Genomic DNA, 18,222 nt, shown 5'->3' with positions numbered 1-18,222 from the left:
AATGATACGCGACCCCACAGGGTAAGTGGAAGTGATTTCCATCTTTCTACTTACTCTTGTAGTGATTGGATTACCTTCCCATAGTTGTCGTGGAATAGTGTTTGGTGGTCACGGGCTAGTTGGATGCCTAGGTATCGCACGTTGGAATGTTCCCATTTGAACCCATAGTCATCTTGGAATTTTGGGGTCTCCGGAGTGAGTGGGAATATGATGGACTTACTGTGATTGATCTTCAGGCCGGAGAAGTTGCCAAATTTTATTATGTCACAAATTACTGGGTTTAGGTTGGATGTCGGGTCTCAATGTAAAGGGCGATGTCATCTGCGGATAGGGATATTATTAGTTTATGGGGACCGAAGGACAGACCTCTTCGTATATGTTTAGCTTGGATGTCTGAGGCGAGGGGTTCCATCACTAGTGCAAAGAGTAGGACGGAAAGCGGACACCCTTGCCTTGTTCCTCTCTAGAGATCGATTGCTGTCGATCTGGTTTTTCCTAATGTAATGTGGGAACGGGGATGGTCGTACAGTAGGGCTATTAATTGAAGGAATCTCTTGCCGAGGCCCATTCTCTGAAGGATTTCAAAGAGAAAAGGCCATTCAATGGAGTCGAACGCCTTTTCGGCGTCCAATAGGACTGCTACTGCTTGCTGGGAGGGGTCTAGTGCTTCCATGACCCCAAACATGCGTCTTATGCCGAATGTGGTGTTACGGCCAGGTACAAATCCGGCTTGGTCTGCCAGCACCAGCGCAGGCTTCAAGGGGATGAGTCTAGTGGCGAGAATCTTGGCTAGTATTTTATTATCTAGGTTGATAAGCGAAATTGGCCTATACGAGCCGCATTCTTCCGGGGGTTCGTTGGCTTTGTGTAGCAATACCATATTTGCTTCTCAGAGTGTCGGGGGTAGTGAACCGACCTCTAGTGCCTTTCCGTATACCTGCAGTTACAATGGGGCAAGGATGGGTGCAAACTTTTTGTAAAATTCGCCCATCAGTCCGTCGTGGCCTGGGGCTTTGGTGCACGGTAGATCTTTGATGGCCTGGTGGATTTCGTCTGTCGAGATTGGCGCGTTGAGGGGTTCTCTTAATGTGGCGTCTACCCAGTATAATTCTATGTCTTCTAGGTAGCGAGACATTGTTTCCTGGGTGGCATGAAATTTGGTGCTATATACGTTTTGGTAAAAAATGCGAAAGGTCTCTGCTATTACTTTATCGGTGTGTACTAGGGTGCCCTGATGGTTCCGGATCTGTTCGACCTGTGTAGGTTTGCGGTCCGCTGCTATCAGCCTCGCAAGCAGTGCTCCTGGATTTTGGCCCTCACCATATTGGCAGATACGATGACCATGTGATAGGAATTTCAATTCTCTGTTCGCGGCTGTTCTGAATTTGTCGAGCTCTGTCTTCAGTGATGCCAGTACCTGTGGTCCTGGGGAGATTGTAGTTGTTCTAGTTCTTTTAGATGTGTCTCGCTTTTTGATAGTTCTCGTCGAATGAGCTTCAGGATACCTTGCTCTTTGGCTAAGCATACTCCTCTGACGTAGCATTTCAAGGATTCCCACAGGGTCCCGGCTGAAGATACTGAGCCCTGGTTGATTTCAAGAAACGTCATGATTTCTGTACGTAGTTCATCTGCGAATACCTGATCCTGCAGGGACCCTGGTTTGAGCCTCCAGTGTCTCCTCCCTTCTGATGGGTCTGGTGGGGTGTCTTCGGCCATGACCGCTGAGTGGTCGGACATGGATCTAGGCTGAATTTGGCAGTTCGCCTATTGGGCTTGGCTGTGAGCGGACACCAGGATGTAGTCCAGGCGGGAGCTAGTTTGGTGGACCCAAGAGTGGAATGTGTAGTCTCGGAATTCTCCATGTTGGTGTCTCCAGATGTCGACGAGACTAAATGCTGTGCAGATTTCTAGGACCTGGAGAGCGGCTTTGGGGGTGACCGTGGTGGTCGGGTGTGATTTGTCCTTTTGTGGGTCGAGGGTGGTGTTCAAGTCTCCCGCCCAGATAATTGTTGCAGACCTTCTTTCTTCCAGGTGTGTCGGGACCCAGTCAAAATTATTATGTCCGTCGGTGTTTGGTCTGTAGGCGTTTATGAGAATAACTTGTTGTGTTTTCCACGGTTCCGTGGATCAGTAGCGATCTCCCTTTGTCATCGCTTTTAACTGAGTGCAGTTTGAATTTCAGGGTTTTGTTTATTAGGATTGCCACTCCTCTGGCGTATGTGTAGTATGACGCAAAGTATCTGTGGCAGCCCCAGTCTCTGGCCCATCTGTTCTCTGTTCCCGGGAGGAGGTGGGTTTCTTGGATCAGGGCGATGTCCACTCTGTGTCTCCGGAGGTACTGTGTCATCTTTCTTGTTTTGGTCGGGTTATTGCCCCCTTTAATGTTCTAAGTGGCTAGCTTGAATGTTGTGGATAGTTGAATTTTGAGCAGGTTGTTGGCCCGAATGGCGGACTGTCATGTCGTGTGGTGCGCTGGTTACGCTTTTCTGGGCACTTGTATTTTCGGATGAAGGCTGGCTTCGGTGTTTCCGCTGGGTGTCACCAGGTGTCGGCGGGTGGAGTGTGGACATCTTGCAAGCACACTTCCGTAACATAAAACTGTTTCCCTCCCAAACATGGGCAACCCCCAACTTGCCCATTGACTTTTCCCTCCCTGAAATCCCCAACATAACTTCGCAGTGCTTGGGGCGCTAGGGAACTTCCAAGGTCCAGCACACCTTTAGCTTAACTGTGGATTTCGGGGATCGGGGCGCCGGGCAGCTTGTGATAAGGTTGTAATGGGGGTCATGGTGGGTCCCCGTTTATTCGGTCTCTCCTTTGTGGCCGTGGGTTGTTGCTGTTTTGGTGGCATCCTATCCTATCGAGAAATTGATTTGCCTCGTCGGGAGTGTTGAAGAATTGTGACTTGCCATTGTGTTGGATTCGCAGTTTGGCGGGGTAGAGCATGGAATACATTAGTTTGTTGTCCTGAAGCCAGCGTTTCACCCCGGTGAAAGTTCTCTGCAGCGCTTGGACATATTGGGAGAAGTCGTTGAAGATTTGGATTTTGTCCCCGTCATATTGTAGGTTTCCTTTCTCCCTTGCAAGGCGGAGGATTGTATCTCGATCTTGGTAATTCAGTATTTTCGCTATGATCGGACGGGAGGGGCCGGCTAGTAGGTACCCTGTGGGCTCGCTCCACCTTGAATAAGTTGGAAAGTGCAGGGACTCCGAATAATTCTTTGCACAGGTTTTCAACGAAGACCTCCATTTTTCCCGTGTTTTTCTGCTCTCTCACTCCAAGTATCCTAATGTTGTTGCGGCGTGATCTTCCTTCGAGGTCTTCGTTTTTGGCCATGATCACTTTCATCTGTGCTTCTAGTGTTGTTACCTTGGTGGCTATGGAGGATGTGTTGTCCTCTATGTCAGAGATACGTTGTTCAGCGGAGTCGAGCCTGTCTCCGTGTTTATCTAGCCGGTGTTGTAGTTGATCAACCTTGGTGGACAGGGAGTCGAGTTTGCTGTCTATGCTACCGATCCCCGCCTTTAATTCGAAGAGGATTTCTTTAATGTCTGTACTGTGAGCGGGTTCGGCGTCTCGGGGTACAGTTTCTTCGGGGTGCTCATGTCGCTCGCTTGTTTTGGGAGTCTTAACTATGGCACCAGCTTCGAATGTCAACTTCCGTTGGGCTTTGTCCGTTTTTCCCATCGTGAAGGCTCTCGGTGTGTTAAAAATTATCAGGGATGCCTTTGCACTTGCTGTTTTCTCGTGGGGGGGTGTTTGGTAGTCTTTTGTAGCGGGTTTTTTTGCTCCCGCGGTTTGCCCCGGTATTATATCAGATGTGGGTTCCTCCTGTGGCTTCTATGCTTCGGCCGGCTCGCTTTGTTTCTTGGGTATTGCGAGGTCGAGAGGGGGTTGGGGGGGGGGCCCCGCTCCCGCCCTGTATATTGTCCGGGGTGTTGTGTGCCTCGTGAGTTGCCCGGGGTTGTGAGGTTGTCGGATTTCGGGCTTATTTAGGCACAAGGGGGGGTTCCGCCGGTCGAGTTAGGGTTTCCCGAGCTCTGGGTAGTCTTCAGGGCCCGCTTTTTCTCCCGGTTCGGCGTGTGCGTGTGCCGAGTGGCTCGGGGCCTTGCAGAGTGATAGTGTGGGCGCTAGGCTTTTTTCCACGCACCCCCCGGCCTGCGGAGTTACTGCGAGTGCCCCTTCGCTTTAGTGGTCCCCTGGTACGATCCTCTCACCTCTGGGGGGCTGGATGGCCCCCGGACTTGCTGGACTCCAGAAAGGGCGGGCTGCTTCCCGGGAGCCCCGGCCTGCACTGTTAGCGCTGCCGCTGGCGGTTCGGCCCGTGGGTTGGCTGGAGCTCGCCAGCTCCGATTCCTAGGAGCGATCTACGCGGGCCGTTGCTCCGTGGCTCTCAGGGGCAGTCGCGTGTCTCGGATCTTCTCTCGCAGTCCCGTTTCCCCGTAGCGGGAGGTCACGGCTCGTTCGCCCGCGGCGCTGTGCCTTGGATGCCGTCGTGGGCTATGGGCCGGGGCTGCGCCTGGCAGGCGGTGGCGGGTGGTATTTCTCGTTGACAGGGGGGGGGTGTTCCGTCGCTGGAGAGGGGTTTGATGGCCCCCGGATCCGCTGATTTTCCACGATTAATGGGTGCGCTGTCGGACCTGACACCAGTGCGGACAACTAATTCTTAACTTTCAATTTGGATGTGGGTCCTGTAATTGAGATTTTATTCTTGGACCAATTAAAGTTTATATTGGTAGGAAAAATGTCTAGAAAATAGTTAAATGTGGATGGATGCTTAACAGGCCCAGATTGCAGGTGGATCTCGGATTGAAGACAGAACGAGTGTGTAGAAGGTTCAGCATTTTAGTAAAATGATACCCTGCAGCACCCATTGGGGAGATGGACTTACCTTTTGCCTCTTTAGAGAACAAATCATTTGACTTAATTGGCCACTACCCACTATGGAGGAGTCTCCTCTAAATCCGTTCCCTGTGGATTTAGAAAGAATATTCACCACAAGCATTTTAAAAATGAGTCTGTTTATTCTGCACCGTGTGTAGAGCCGATACATTAAGACAAATGCTGTCTGTTTCACTTCCTACTGTCTCCACGCCACATGTGCAGCACCCAGGAATGACCCTTCTTTGACTCTGCATGGGTTCGGAAATGGATTTCCTGGTGGACTGTGCTAGAAACGAAGTAGCCTCGATTACTCCCTGGTATACTGCACAATCATGGCTGGTTTGCTGTTAGTAGAATTGGTTTGATTGTGCAATTGGTGAACCTGCGTATAGAGATGCAGTGCTCACACCGCATGTGGACAAATTGGTGGTTGCGGGTGAAAACCATAGACCACTTGATTCCACTTACTCAACCTTAATAATACAGCTTCTCATCATGGTCATCTATGTGTATTTAGACTAGTGTGATGGTGACTGGCGCAGTATAAAAAAACATACTGCCTCCAGAAGTATGCCACCAAATGAAAATGACAATGATTGGTGCCAAAATGTGGCACTCTTTGTCACTCTGCCATACTCCCCTCCAAAGAATGTGCAAAGGATTTATCCCCTGCTTGTGGGGTACTGGAATGCCATTTAACTTTGAAAGCTTGACTCAAGATCTATTTTTTTAAAGTTAGCCCACTGTTAGTTCTAGACTGGCCATCCCTTTCTAATGGATACTTTACTGCCACTGATTCCCCATCTAGGATATCCCTATCACAGCTCTCATAGATGGAGAATCCGTGGCAGGAACATCCATCAGAAAGAACATTACAGAGAGGTAAGTAATGTGTTCTTTAGTTTAACAGGGAGTGGCAGCCATGCCACTGAATTTCATTCATACATGAAATACAGAAACATGTTGGGCGAATGAAAGTACATTTGACTAAATGCACTATCTTCTTTGTGAGATTTAAGTACAAAGAAAGGTTTGTCACTTGTTTTAAAAACAAAAAAGGACACGTTTTTATACCTTTTTAGAGGCACTGGAATATTATGCATAGATGGTACAGTGCACTATCAGTCCCAAAGACTTCATTAAGGTATCCCCTTAAACATCATGTATTGGTACCTATCAACGCTCATCCACCTACTGTACACTTACAGTAGTTACTGGTCTAGTCAGCCCAACCTACTCTCTAAACAATACACCTCCACTAGATCAGGCATGGCACACACCACCTCCTCCCTGAGGCCTAGCATCACGACACCCGTAAATCTATACCTGGATGACCCAGCACTCTGGATACGTCACTTTGCCTCCAAACCAACACCTAACCAACCTTGCACTATCACCATCAGAAATTCTAGACTGAACTCTAGAACTAGACCAGCCAACCACCCAGACACGTTCCACCCCAGCACACTGAAGAGAAATACTAGCCTGAACATCCGAACCAGTCCACCTACCGCCCCGTACTCTCACCACCCTAGTATCCTAGGCAGGAACTCCAGACTAAGGGCCCGCACCATGAAACACTTGCATCTTGCCCATAATCATGCTGTTCCCCCCTTTGACGTCAACAATCTAGCCTACACTCCACCGCCAACACCTGAAGAAAAAAAACCCAAACTAGATAAACTCATCAAAGCAGCACTAGTGAATGCCAGGTCCCTTCCTGCCCACGCTCTCGACATTGCTGACTTTATAACCTACGAAAACCTTGATGTCCTTGCAGTCACTGAAACCTGGCTTAATGCCGCATCAGGCCCATCTCTGGCCCTCGCAATACCTATTGATTATGCCATCATTAGATCTGACAGAAACACCACTCAAACAAAGGGAGGTGGACTTGCCTTCATATACAGAAATACTCTCGACATCAAAATCATCCAAGATGCGCAAATCCCGTCTGCCGAATCCTTGTCAATTAAGCTACCCCTCTCACCTAACAATACGGTCACCGTGCACCTCATTTATCGACCACCTGGACCTATCTCCTCTTTCTCAGAGGACATTGCTTCACTTATATCCATAAACACCAAACCTAACTCGCAAACCATCTTACTTGGGGACTTCAACCTCGGTTTCAACGATCCTAAAGACACTAACGCCCTTGACTTAGCTAATTCATTATCTGATTTGGGTCACACGCAGATCATCCACGAACCCACCCATATCAAAGGTAGAACTCTAGACTGGATCTCACAAATCAATTGCCCTACTGACCTCCTATCTAATGACCCTTGCATCTGGTCAGACCACCACAAACTAACCTTTGCTATCAATGCTTACACTACTCATTCAGCGCCTACCATCGCCCCTGCCATCCGAACGAGAAACAAGAAAGACATCACTCCCGACAAACTTCTACCTTTACTACTCCCCATACTGAATAACATTGATTCAGATACAGACCCTACAGCTCTAGTGGACACCTACAACCAGGCTATACTTAAAGCTCTGGACTCCATTGCCCCGTTAAAACTGCGGAAACCGAAACCACAGCGTCACCTTAACACTTGGTTCACACCACAGTTGAGAGAACTACGCAAAGCCAAAAGAACCGCTGAGGCACTTTGGAAAAAACACCCCACAGCTCATAACAAATCTGAACTAACCTTAGTATCCTCTACCTACAAAGAAGCCATACTCTGCGCCAAAAAAGACTCCTACAACAAAAGGATTACACAAGCGGAATCCAATACTAAAGAACTTTTCAAAATACTCAAAGAATTAGAATCCCCTGTTACCCCTATCGACAAAGGTATCACTGACGCATTATGGTGTAGCAACATCCAGAAAGCCTTACTAGATAAAATAGCTCGCCTACAATCCAAAATTAACGCAAAAAAATCTGTGCTCTCTGCAGACTCTAACTACAAGCATCTGCCTAACATACCTCCAACCTTCCACACGACCTGCAAACCCTTCAGCTTCTCTCCCCTTTCCACGTGGGAAGTAGAAAACATCATCAGGAAACTAAAACCTTCAAATTGCCAAGGTGACGCCTGCCCTGCCCCGATTGTTAAAGCAGCTGCACACGATCTGGCGCCATTCATTACCAATCTCATCAATGCCTCGTTCAAATCTGGAATAGTTCCGGACAATCTTAAGGACGCTTGGGTCATTCCACTCCTCAAAAAACCTACGCTTGACCCAGCCAACCCATCTAATTACAGACCTATAACTACGGTACCATTCCTATTAAAAATACTGGACAGAGCAGCTTACCTACAAATACAGGCCTATCTAGAAGCTAACAACCTCCTAGGGCTTAGGCAATCAGGCTTCCGACCAAGACACGGCACGGAAACTGCACTCATTGACCTTACCACCCAGATCCAAACCTTGAAAGACCATGGCAAACTTGCACTCCTTTTATTGCTTGATTTGTCAGCAGCGTTTGAATTGGTTAACCACCAAACACTCTGTCAACACCTGAAATCCGCAGCCCACTTTTCAGATGCAGCCACTGCATGGATCAGCTCATTTCTGGTGAACAGAACCATGAGGGTCTTCTCTCCCACCGATTCCGCCGAGCCGGCCCCAGTACTTTGTGGTGTCCCGCAAGGTTCATGCGTGTCCCCGACACTCTATGATATATTCACGAAACCCCTCTTCGATATCCTAGACTATCTGGGTGTTACGTACACCAATTATGCGGACGACACCCAGATACTCTTTCCTATCACGGGTGACTATGAAACAGACAGCACGACCCTCAATGAAATCTATTCCGTTATACAAGCATGGATGGCACACCATGGCTTGTGTCTCAATGACGATAAAACAGAGCTGATCATCTTGGGCACTCACGCCAAACTTAAAAATCTCAACCCTGCATTCAAAGCCTTTACCATAGATGGTAATCTCATCTCTGTCTCTAATAACACTAAAACTCTTGGTATTTACATTGATGCTACCTTATCCCTCTCTAAACAAACTAACGCAGTAGCTTCATCAGCTGCTTACACTTGCAAGCTTATCACTGCTTGTAGACCATTCATCTCTGCACCTAACTGTATCACTCTCGCGAGAGCATTAATCCTTTCCAAAATAGACTACTGCAACGCCCTCTACCTGGGCACCAGCCTCAAAAACATTAATAAATTACAAGTAGTACAAAACAATGCTATCAGAGCTGCCCTTAACATTCCCAAAAAAGCACACATATCCGAGACCAGACGTAACCTACACTGGCTCCCTGTCAAGCACCGAATATCCTTGAAAACGCTTGCCCTAACACACAAAGTCAGGGCTAACCTTGCTCCAGCATACCTCACTAACCATTTCAGACCTCACTCTGCCTCGAGACCTCTTAGAGCAGCCCAAACCAACACCTTAACCATACCAAGATTTAAACTCCACAACTCAGGTGGAGCCAGCTTCCCGGTACAAGCATCCAAACTATGGAACACCATCCCCCCACATCTTCGTGCAGAACCTTCATTTAACCGGTTCAAACAGAGCACGAAGTGTTGGCTCCATAACACGGACCTCTGACAGCCTAACTTAGCCTCTTGATCTTGAGCCACTCTCCTGGAATTATTATCTCCGCGCATGCACTTGCTTATTATGCCAGTTCCTACCTGTAACAATTTTGGAACTTGGCCGACTGTATTGTCTTGACTGCACACCTCTGTAACTGTAACCTCCATGTATCTGCAACGTAACTTTGCTTAACCGCTCACTTGTAACCAGCTTTACCTTATGCGCCCTTATGCCCCCGGGCCAGGCTGCGCTTTATAAATAAATAAAATACAAATACAAATTACATGGTATTCAGCCTGATCTATCTCGTTAGTCCAATACAATGTACAAAAGTATGCATTTGGAGAAGTTTTAAAACATTTTTAAGTCAGCAATGATTTATTATAAAAAATGTATACCAATCTGTTCTACCTTTACTCTGCTACTGCAAAATATTAAACCTTCTTACCCTGCTAGGCTACCTCACACCATGTTCCACCTTTTACTTTCAGGTACAAGTAATAAGCAATTGGTTAATATGTTTATTTATTGGGTGTTTCAAGGCGCCACAAAACAAAAAAGTGGGGAATGAACAGGGGAGTAAATAAACAAAAACGGGCCTACTAGGCCTTGTACATTCAGATCGTCAAGTGCAGTAACGGGAAGTGTTTAGTTGGGAAGGTAAGTACAAGTCGGAGTGGAGAGACGCAAGAAGTGCTGGGGATGGGGTAGAGGGCCCCTGGGCTAGGCGAGTGCTATGGAAGGCTAGGACGACGCATGCAAGGGGAATAAAGGGAATACAAAGGTCAACATGCTAAGAGCAAGGACGGGGCTGGCTGGGGCTCTGTAAGGGTGCAGGCCACACCAGTCTAATACAGGGGAGGGGGCACAGAAGGGCAAGAGCAGGAAAGGGGGGGGTCAGTGGAGAACGAGGTGAAGTGGTGGATTGGGCGCGGCAGGCCAGGTGCCCTGTAAGACTCCAAAGGAAACCAGGCAGCCAGTCAAAGTTGCAGAGGCGGACATTAGTAGGGGAGAGGGGGAAGGAAGAGGAGAAAAGGATGCTCTTTAGAAGCTTCCGGAACATAAGGAGAATCGTCTCAAGCCTGAGAGGGGCAGGGATGCCATTCCAGAGAGAGGCACCTGCGGAGGAGAGAGATCTACCCCCACACTCAGCTTGGAGAAACGTCTGATCTGCTGAGAGTTGGATCTAGACAGAGCTAGAAGATCGAAGGGCTCTAACAGGGAGGGAGCCCTATAGGAAGGTTATATGGGGTGAGTACATAAATATTCTAATATAGTAGCCACTTTTGTGCAGAAGGCATTCCAGCAAGTGAGGCAAGGGTTGAGCGTTCTGTCCATTCCCCACCGCTTGGCTTAGTGCTCCCTTAGCACAGCAGGTAGGATACTATTGACATGGGTCAGCCTTTTGGCAGTGGTGGGGGCAGCCTTTGGTGTCAGAGTGAGCAAAGAGCTCCTCATGGGGACACTAGTTAATAACAAATCACTACTTTGGCGGCATACATAGGTCACACTGAAATCGGGGGAGGAGGCTGGATGATTGCCCCCTCTACACCAACACCTCCTTAGCTCTGTCACTAGCTTATGCTGTACTTAAGCTTGGCCAGAGGCCTCACTGACGGGAGAGTTTGTGAAGTACAGCAAAGTCTGCTAGAATCCATTATAGTAATGAACCATCACATAAGCCTTATCTGAAATTGTGTAGGTACACTGGCTTTGTTATGCGCAGTGCTGCTCATTCAGAGGATCTTCATGGAGTTGACCGGTTTTCATTTAAGCTGGTGATCGGTTTAGCTGGGCGCTAGGCCACTTTCAAGATTCAAAGACTTTGCAAAGCGACTCCCCATGATAAATTACTCAGTGGCTGAGAGACGGCAGCTGTACTCTGTAAGTGACTTCAATTCAGCACTCCAACTACGTCAATGCCTAGTCTGGGATGCCCAATGGAAGCCCTTATTTATATATTTTTATGACAAGTTCATAAATCTGGATGATGAACCCTTATATAACGCCCCTCTCTTTGAATCCCCCTGACCTCACTGAGCCAAGAAGTAGGTTTGTTTTGTAAATTAAAAGATTTATTTGAAAAATTAAACAATATATACATATATGTATATATATATATCACACTTTTATGAATAGATTAATATTTGATAGCACACTTATGAAGATAACAGTGATCAACAATGGATAATATTACACTAGCACAATTCTTTAATTACTTAGGAGTTGGTATAGAAAGGATAAGGTATCAGAGAATACTATTATGGTTTCAAGGAAAAGCAATGATGGAAGAATGCAGCACAGAAATAAACTGATATGGTTTCAACAATAGATAAGATGATCACTTTTTTCTTCATGACAACTCACTCCCCCCCCCTATGCAATATGAAGAGATGGAAATGAGGGCACACAGGTTTTCAGGAATACAATCAAAAGAAGTTCAGTTCCCCCCTAGCAAGCTTAGAGCAACCGGTATGCTGTTAAACAGTCAAAAATACTTTTACATGTGATTTGCAATGAAGTGAAAAATATGAGAAAAATGATTTTAATTTCCTATAGGAGATTCAGGGTAGGTGATAGCTACTTTGAATTAGTTCAGGTCAACACTAGCAATGATTCAGGAATGATTATCAGAGTGAAAACGAATTTCAGCAGTGGAAAGCAAGAAGCAGCTATTTTTACAAGTGGTGAAATTGAGCCAGTTTGCAATTCGCGGAACTTTTTCCGACTGCGTCGATTGCGATTACGAAAAACTGTAAGGGATGTCATTGGAAAGCTTATGTTCTTAGCTTTAAAATGAAAGTTAAATCTTGCTGCTAGGCCATACGGTTCAAAAGATACGGACGTTTTTGTGGAGGTGGATTTTCAGAAATGAAGTAAAGATTCAGAATGACAAATGACACTTTCACAGCTTTGAAATCACAGAATGGACACACGATTTCTATGCAGTTCTGGACAGGTGGATACTCGCTCCTAATTTTGGACTGGAATAGGCCGCCACTGGTTCTGCTCACAGTGTCCCCTCTGGTCTGGGTCTGGCACTGCACAGCGGTCTGGTTTGGTCTGCTATCGGCACTGCACAGCGGTCTGGTCTGGTCTTGGCACAGCGGTCTGGTTTGGGTCTCTGGTTCCGGCAAAAGTTCTTGGCAAAGAAGCAGAAACAGCACAGCCCGGCTGTTTTATTCTGATGTGCCCCTTGGAAGTCTGGGGTAAAATCAGTCTGCAAGATTGGAAGGCCAGCTGAGAAGAGTTCAGCTTGCAGTAGGCCCTCTGCTTCAAAGTTCTGGAATCTAGAGTCTGGTTTTCTTGTGCAGAACGTCCCGCCAATGTTCAGGTGATGAGTGAATCTGGAAGTCTTCCCTAAGGCTTGCCATCCTTACTTATAGCAGAAATTGCATCACCAAAATGGGTGTGTGCGTGGGCATAACTAAGCCTGCCCCTCACAACTTATCATTGGCCAAATTCTCCTCTCTCCCTTGATTGGGGGAAGGAAATGGAGTGTCGTCATGATGAGGTATGCTTATGGGTCAGAGAATCCTCCCCTTGTCACTTTGCACACAAATCTATTTTTGATTCAAATGCATATTTATCTATGTACAATTTTTCTAATATTATATGTACAGTTAACATATTTTCTGTAGCGCCAAACCATCCGATCCCTGTTTTTGTAAGATGTTGTGTCCACTTCTGACAGGATTCTGCCCTTTTCATCCAGAACACCATATCTAAATTTTTCCATAATTTACACAAATGTGCGCAAGGAATATGGGCATCAGATGATGAAGTGTCAGATTTTTAACATACAGACATTTGGAGTAATACCCTATTTTCCGCTACTACCCCCCAGAACATACCACAGAGTCCTAGCACCTCTTAAAATGTGCACAGAAAAATCACAGGAATAATATTATTTATATAATTTTGACAATTTTGTACTATGAATTATCCATCTTTTTAAAATTATGCTCTGGCCCAGATGGGTGTGGTTAAGTCCCAAAGCACATGGGGGAATTTCTTGCTTGTCCCCGTCTCCAAGCTCAGCTGGCTCACAGGGGCAGTGCCCATCCCAGTTCCTTCCAAGAGGAAGCCATTTACGACCTCCTGATTTAGCAATTGCTTTGAGCCAAGGGAAGTTCATTGTTCTGTTTCCCTGCAGTCCCAGGTACCCCTCCGCTGATTCAATCAGAGAGGTGTAATCTCCTTTTGGTGGGGGCAGCAGAAGGCAGGCGAGGCCTGTTAATGCAGTTGCTGGGCAAGTTTCAACTCCTGTCGGGGGTAGTTGCCGGGCAGAATTCAATCCCTTTAAGCCAGGCTTCAGCCAAATGTCACTTTTGTTCCAATTTTTCTTCATTCAAATCAAACTTACAATTTTTACACATGCAGCTAAAACGCTGATTCTAAGTTCAAAACTATGACATTTAAACAGTTGCAACCTATGTGACACTGAAATGTAGGTCACTCATTTATTTTGAACATTTCAATTTTAGTGGCTTTAAATCCAATTTCACTTGAGCTGCTGACATCCACAGCTCAGCCAGTTTTGTTAGGAACATTATTTTAGGCTCTTAATCTTTCCATATTTTGTATGCACACAAGACTTCATTCTACCAGACGTCTGCTGGTGTTCAGTACGTTTTTTGAATATCTTGCAATGTTTGAAATAGGCATTTTGAGCTTGCATTCAGAGAAACGAAGGTGATTCCAAAGCGCTTTTTGAGCTAACAGGCACTGCTGTTTTTCCTTTGGCACCACGTTTCACTCATGGCGCTTCTGGCCCATCACGCTCGCAGTGGTGGGTGGCAGGTCAGGCAACCATTTTGGTGTGCTCAAAAACTGCGCAGTTTTCCTGGATTCTGGCGCAAATGTGGGCTTTCGGCCATCTTGGATTTTCTAAGCCCACAGTACCAAATGTTGCAGCATAATAACTCGAACATGGGTCAATACACCTGACAACTCTGGGTGTCATCCGATGCAGTCTCACTGGTGAAATTGTGAAAGGAATATGCAGACGTAGTCTTGCATCTTGTGATATTCAAAATGTGCTGACATTGCAAGGGGGGGATGCAGTATTCACAAGAAGCAGAACTTATCTTTCTGCGCCGTGTAATGCTACTGCCATAAGAAGGAGCCTTTGCATTAAATAGTTCTTAGCTTTAATATAGTGAATATAGTGTATTTGATTTGATTTGTTTATTTGTATGACGCTCCAAGCCCTAGGGCATCTGGGCGCATGTCTTACATAGCATGGTTACAGACTGTACATTGACAAAGATATAGTTTACACAATTACAAAACGAAGTTACATATTTACAGGTGTATATTTCTTACATATCATTACATTTAGAGAGCTGCCGAAGGTTAACTATGTTTTCTCTAATCAGTGATTTTGTTTGTTTCCAGCAGTACTGCTCCTCCATGTTTTTGGATAGTTTTCCCTCCGGCTTTCCAATGAAAAGCCTGCCTGGAAACCTTCGCACTTCAACCAACATCCAGGAGAGCAGCGCCCTGGTCAGTTCATCCAGCAAGAGTGACCCCGAAGTCCCAACCAGTTCTGCAAGCAGGAGCAATGCTGCAGTAATAGCTAGCTCTTCCAGTAAGAGTGATACTGACGTCATCACCAGCAGTGGTAACACTGCTGCGGACATCATTTCCTTGGACTAAAAGTTGGGCAAATGACATGCCATCCTCATGCCCGTATTCTATGCAGCACCCTTATGCCATACGCTATTTTGCTATTTATTGCTAAGAAAACAGATTGATTCTGTTGCCTTCAAAAGGTGTAAAAGCAAAAACACAAAGTAGAAGTCGGTATTACAGCGACTTAAAAAAAAATCTATTTTTGTTAATTATTAAATAAGGACTCTGGCAGAGTTCATGAAACTTGCTAAACAAACACTACTTGGTAAGTCCTGACAAACCTGGGGTTGTTTGATGTACTACTGGATGAACACATCGAGCCAGTGTTTGGAATCGTGAGATTGTTGTACTAACAGCAATAAAATATGTAAATATTGAAATGTTTTTTTTTAATGAAAAGCCAATTATATAATTTAAATTTGTGAATCATGGACAGGTGGAGGACGTTTTACCTGTACAGCAAAAACCTGTATTCCACAAATGTGTTGTTGCCTGTGCTAGCTACAGATTTGTGCCAGAACCTTATTGGAATGTGTTGTATTGTGTATCCATGTATATATGGAACTATGTTCTGTTGGTTATCCTGTTGGCGCAGGGAGCTGGGGGTCACTCTGACGGATCTTGTAAGAATAAAACAAGAAAACACTGGTGTCTAGAGTACCTAATTTCACTGCTGACGAGCTACGGACCGCTTTGGTGGCTCGTGACCTATGTTGCTGTCGCGGCTCCTGCATTTTTTGAGCGTAGCCCGCTCACTGGTGTATTGCTGCCTCTGTGGCTATAACCTTGACCCCCCTTGCAGTAGGGACCCAACCTTTGGTATAAGTCTGAACTACAAAGGTTAGTAGTGTTGTTGACAGCCAGGCTTATCTCAAGAGGAGTCAATGTGAGCAGTAAGTTTGTAACACAGAGCTTCACACACCAGTTATTCAAATAAACACACTCAGGGTTTCTTGATTAAACAATTATTTATTCATTTAACAGTCAGTTATATAAGCCTTCTTCAGAAGGGAGCAAATCACATGTAACTTAAGTATACTTCAACACACACTTGCAGTTGTTTTAAATCGGTTGATACCCATTGGGGATGGCACACAGACACTTCCTACATCCTCAGGTGACTTAAATTGTTAGGACACTGTGGACATTGATTTATCACTGGTACATTTAGATCAGTACTGTTCAGGTGTAAAGGTTATAGGAATAGAACATAGGTTAAACACAACACTCAATACACTGGGCAGTACTTTTACAACCCTCCACTGCAAAGTTAATTAGCCCTTTCCTGGGGAAAGGTAAAGCACAGAGTCAGAGATGGAAAAGTTTTTCGGGGGGACCAGGCAAGCCAATGTTATTTGAGCAAAGCCTATGGAAGCTGAATATCTTCTGATGGGCGAATAAAAGTCTTGCACAACTTTTTAAAAGAGTTTGTCGAAGTAAAGAACACTTGAAAAGGCCACAAGCTGTCAGGCTTGTGAAGGGCAAAGATGCAAGCAACTCTGCAAGGCAACCAAGACAAGTCTCAATGGAGAACAAGTAATGCTACACAAGAAGAGGTAAGTCCTCTAAGGTTTACAGTCCTTTTGAATGAAGAAAACTTGCCCCAGCTGCACTTCTGTTCCAGGGTAGGTCTGCAGATCCTTTGTTGCTGGGCTTCAGTCAAGGGGACAAGGAGGACGTCTGGGGACTCCTGCACTACAAACTGGATGGTCGGTGGCAGCAATAGGCAAACTTCGATTCGGTGGCACTTTGCAGTTTCAGCTCCTCGCATCTAAGAAAATAGCACCACTGCAGACTATTGGCTGTTGAGATAAACTTTTCTCTGGGGTCCAGCACTCTGTTGAGGCTTGGTCAGTCCTGCTTCCTGGGAGTCTGGAGGATCTTCCTGGAGCTCTTGGCCAACTTAAAAGCAACACACACAATCTGGTGTTCCTTTCCCTGACACTTCTGATCCAACAGCAGGAGCAGTGGAAGTACAGCCATCTCTGAGAGGATGTCCAGACCGGCTTACTTTGCAGTTAATTGGTCCCACCAACTCAAGGGGAGAAGTCGTCCTTGCAGGGCTTCTCTAGTCGATGCGAATTCGGAGTTGCAGCACAGCAGCAGGGCATCACCGGGCAAGCCAACCGTCCAGGGGTTGCAGCAGGCGTCTTCTTCGGGGGCCATCGTTCCAGTGGTCGACTCTGTCTTCCAAGCCAAAGGCCTCGCCTTTTATGCAGATTTCTCCCATTCATTCCAGCCTAGCTGTCAGTCACTCAGCAGGGTGGATGTCCTTGCCGGACATCCAGACAGCCAATCACCTAAGAGTGCATTCCTGTCTCCTAGGAGCCTAAGCACAGGGTGTTTTGGGCACCTCCCTCGCTTCCTGCCCCGGCCAGACACTCTGGAGCCAGAGGCGGGCTTCACTTGTAAATCCCACCAAAGACAAAATGAACAAAGGGACCAAACCTGGTTTGGCGCGCAGAGTAAATCTCAAGAAGGACCTTTCCAGCAAGAAATGGCGAAAAAAGAAGACCGGGCCATTTTGATGAAATGGGCACGCATGGGTGCTTTACCAAGGCTGCAATTGCAGCCTGTGGTAAAAACACATAATGGTAGTAAAAAGTAAACCACTGCCACCAGCCATTAATTGTAGAAAGGGTAAGATAAAAATGTAACATGAGAAACTAGATAAAGGGGACACTAGGTAACTCCTCCAAAAGATAATGTGTGCTGGGTCTAGAAAGTTACAATTTGTAAGTAAAGTAAATTTCACTTCACTGATCTTGGAAACATTAGTTTCACCAAGAGAAGGTATTTAAACCTTTGGGAAATCTAAGAGACTTCCCTGTGTGTCACAATGTAAACATGATGCCTATGGAGTTTGCCAGACTCCAAAGTTTAAAAAGAAACACAAAGAATAAATCACAGAAAACAATACATGAGAGATTGGGAAAAAGGTCTCACTCTCTCCAGGTGAGAAATTAAATTTCTAAAGTCCAGTAAAGACAACTCGGGGTAGCACATTTCTGATAAATCTTCCTAACAGTGACCCACTGTGCGTGGGCTGCAGTGGTGGCTTTTGTGCCCTGCACTCGCAGGGGTGTTGATGGGACACCGGACGAGTGGGTGGAGTGTCCCGCTCTTCCCCTGTGCATTGTTGCTGGAGACTGGGGCTGCTGAGC

General features: G+C 46.2%; 1 protein-coding gene across 5 annotated transcripts in view; it reads left to right on the top strand.

Annotated features, from left to right (window-relative positions):
- PIAS2 (protein inhibitor of activated STAT 2) overlaps window positions 1-15,703 on the top strand; it is a 940,364-nt gene extending 924,661 nt beyond the window's left edge. For 3 of the 5 annotated variants that reach the window (XM_069626926.1, XM_069626929.1, XM_069626928.1), the window contains exon 14: window positions 14,822-15,703. In XM_069626926.1, the coding sequence (XP_069483027.1) occupies window positions 14,822-15,082 (261 nt within the window). In that variant the 3' untranslated portion in view covers window positions 15,083-15,703. The remainder of the gene's footprint in view (window positions 1-14,821) is intronic. The other 2 variants (XM_069626927.1, XM_069626930.1) reach the window with 1 other exon arrangement.
- Window positions 15,704-18,222: the final 2,519 nt, after the last annotated feature.

Source organism: Ambystoma mexicanum, chromosome 6p, assembly GCF_040938575.1.
Source record: "Ambystoma mexicanum isolate Mex_15411 chromosome 6p, UKY_AmexF1_1, whole genome shotgun sequence".
Lineage (NCBI taxonomy): Eukaryota > Metazoa > Chordata > Amphibia > Caudata > Ambystomatidae > Ambystoma > Ambystoma mexicanum.
The sequence above is the reverse complement of the archived record's forward strand: the minus strand, read 5'-3'. Positions and strand labels throughout refer to the sequence as shown.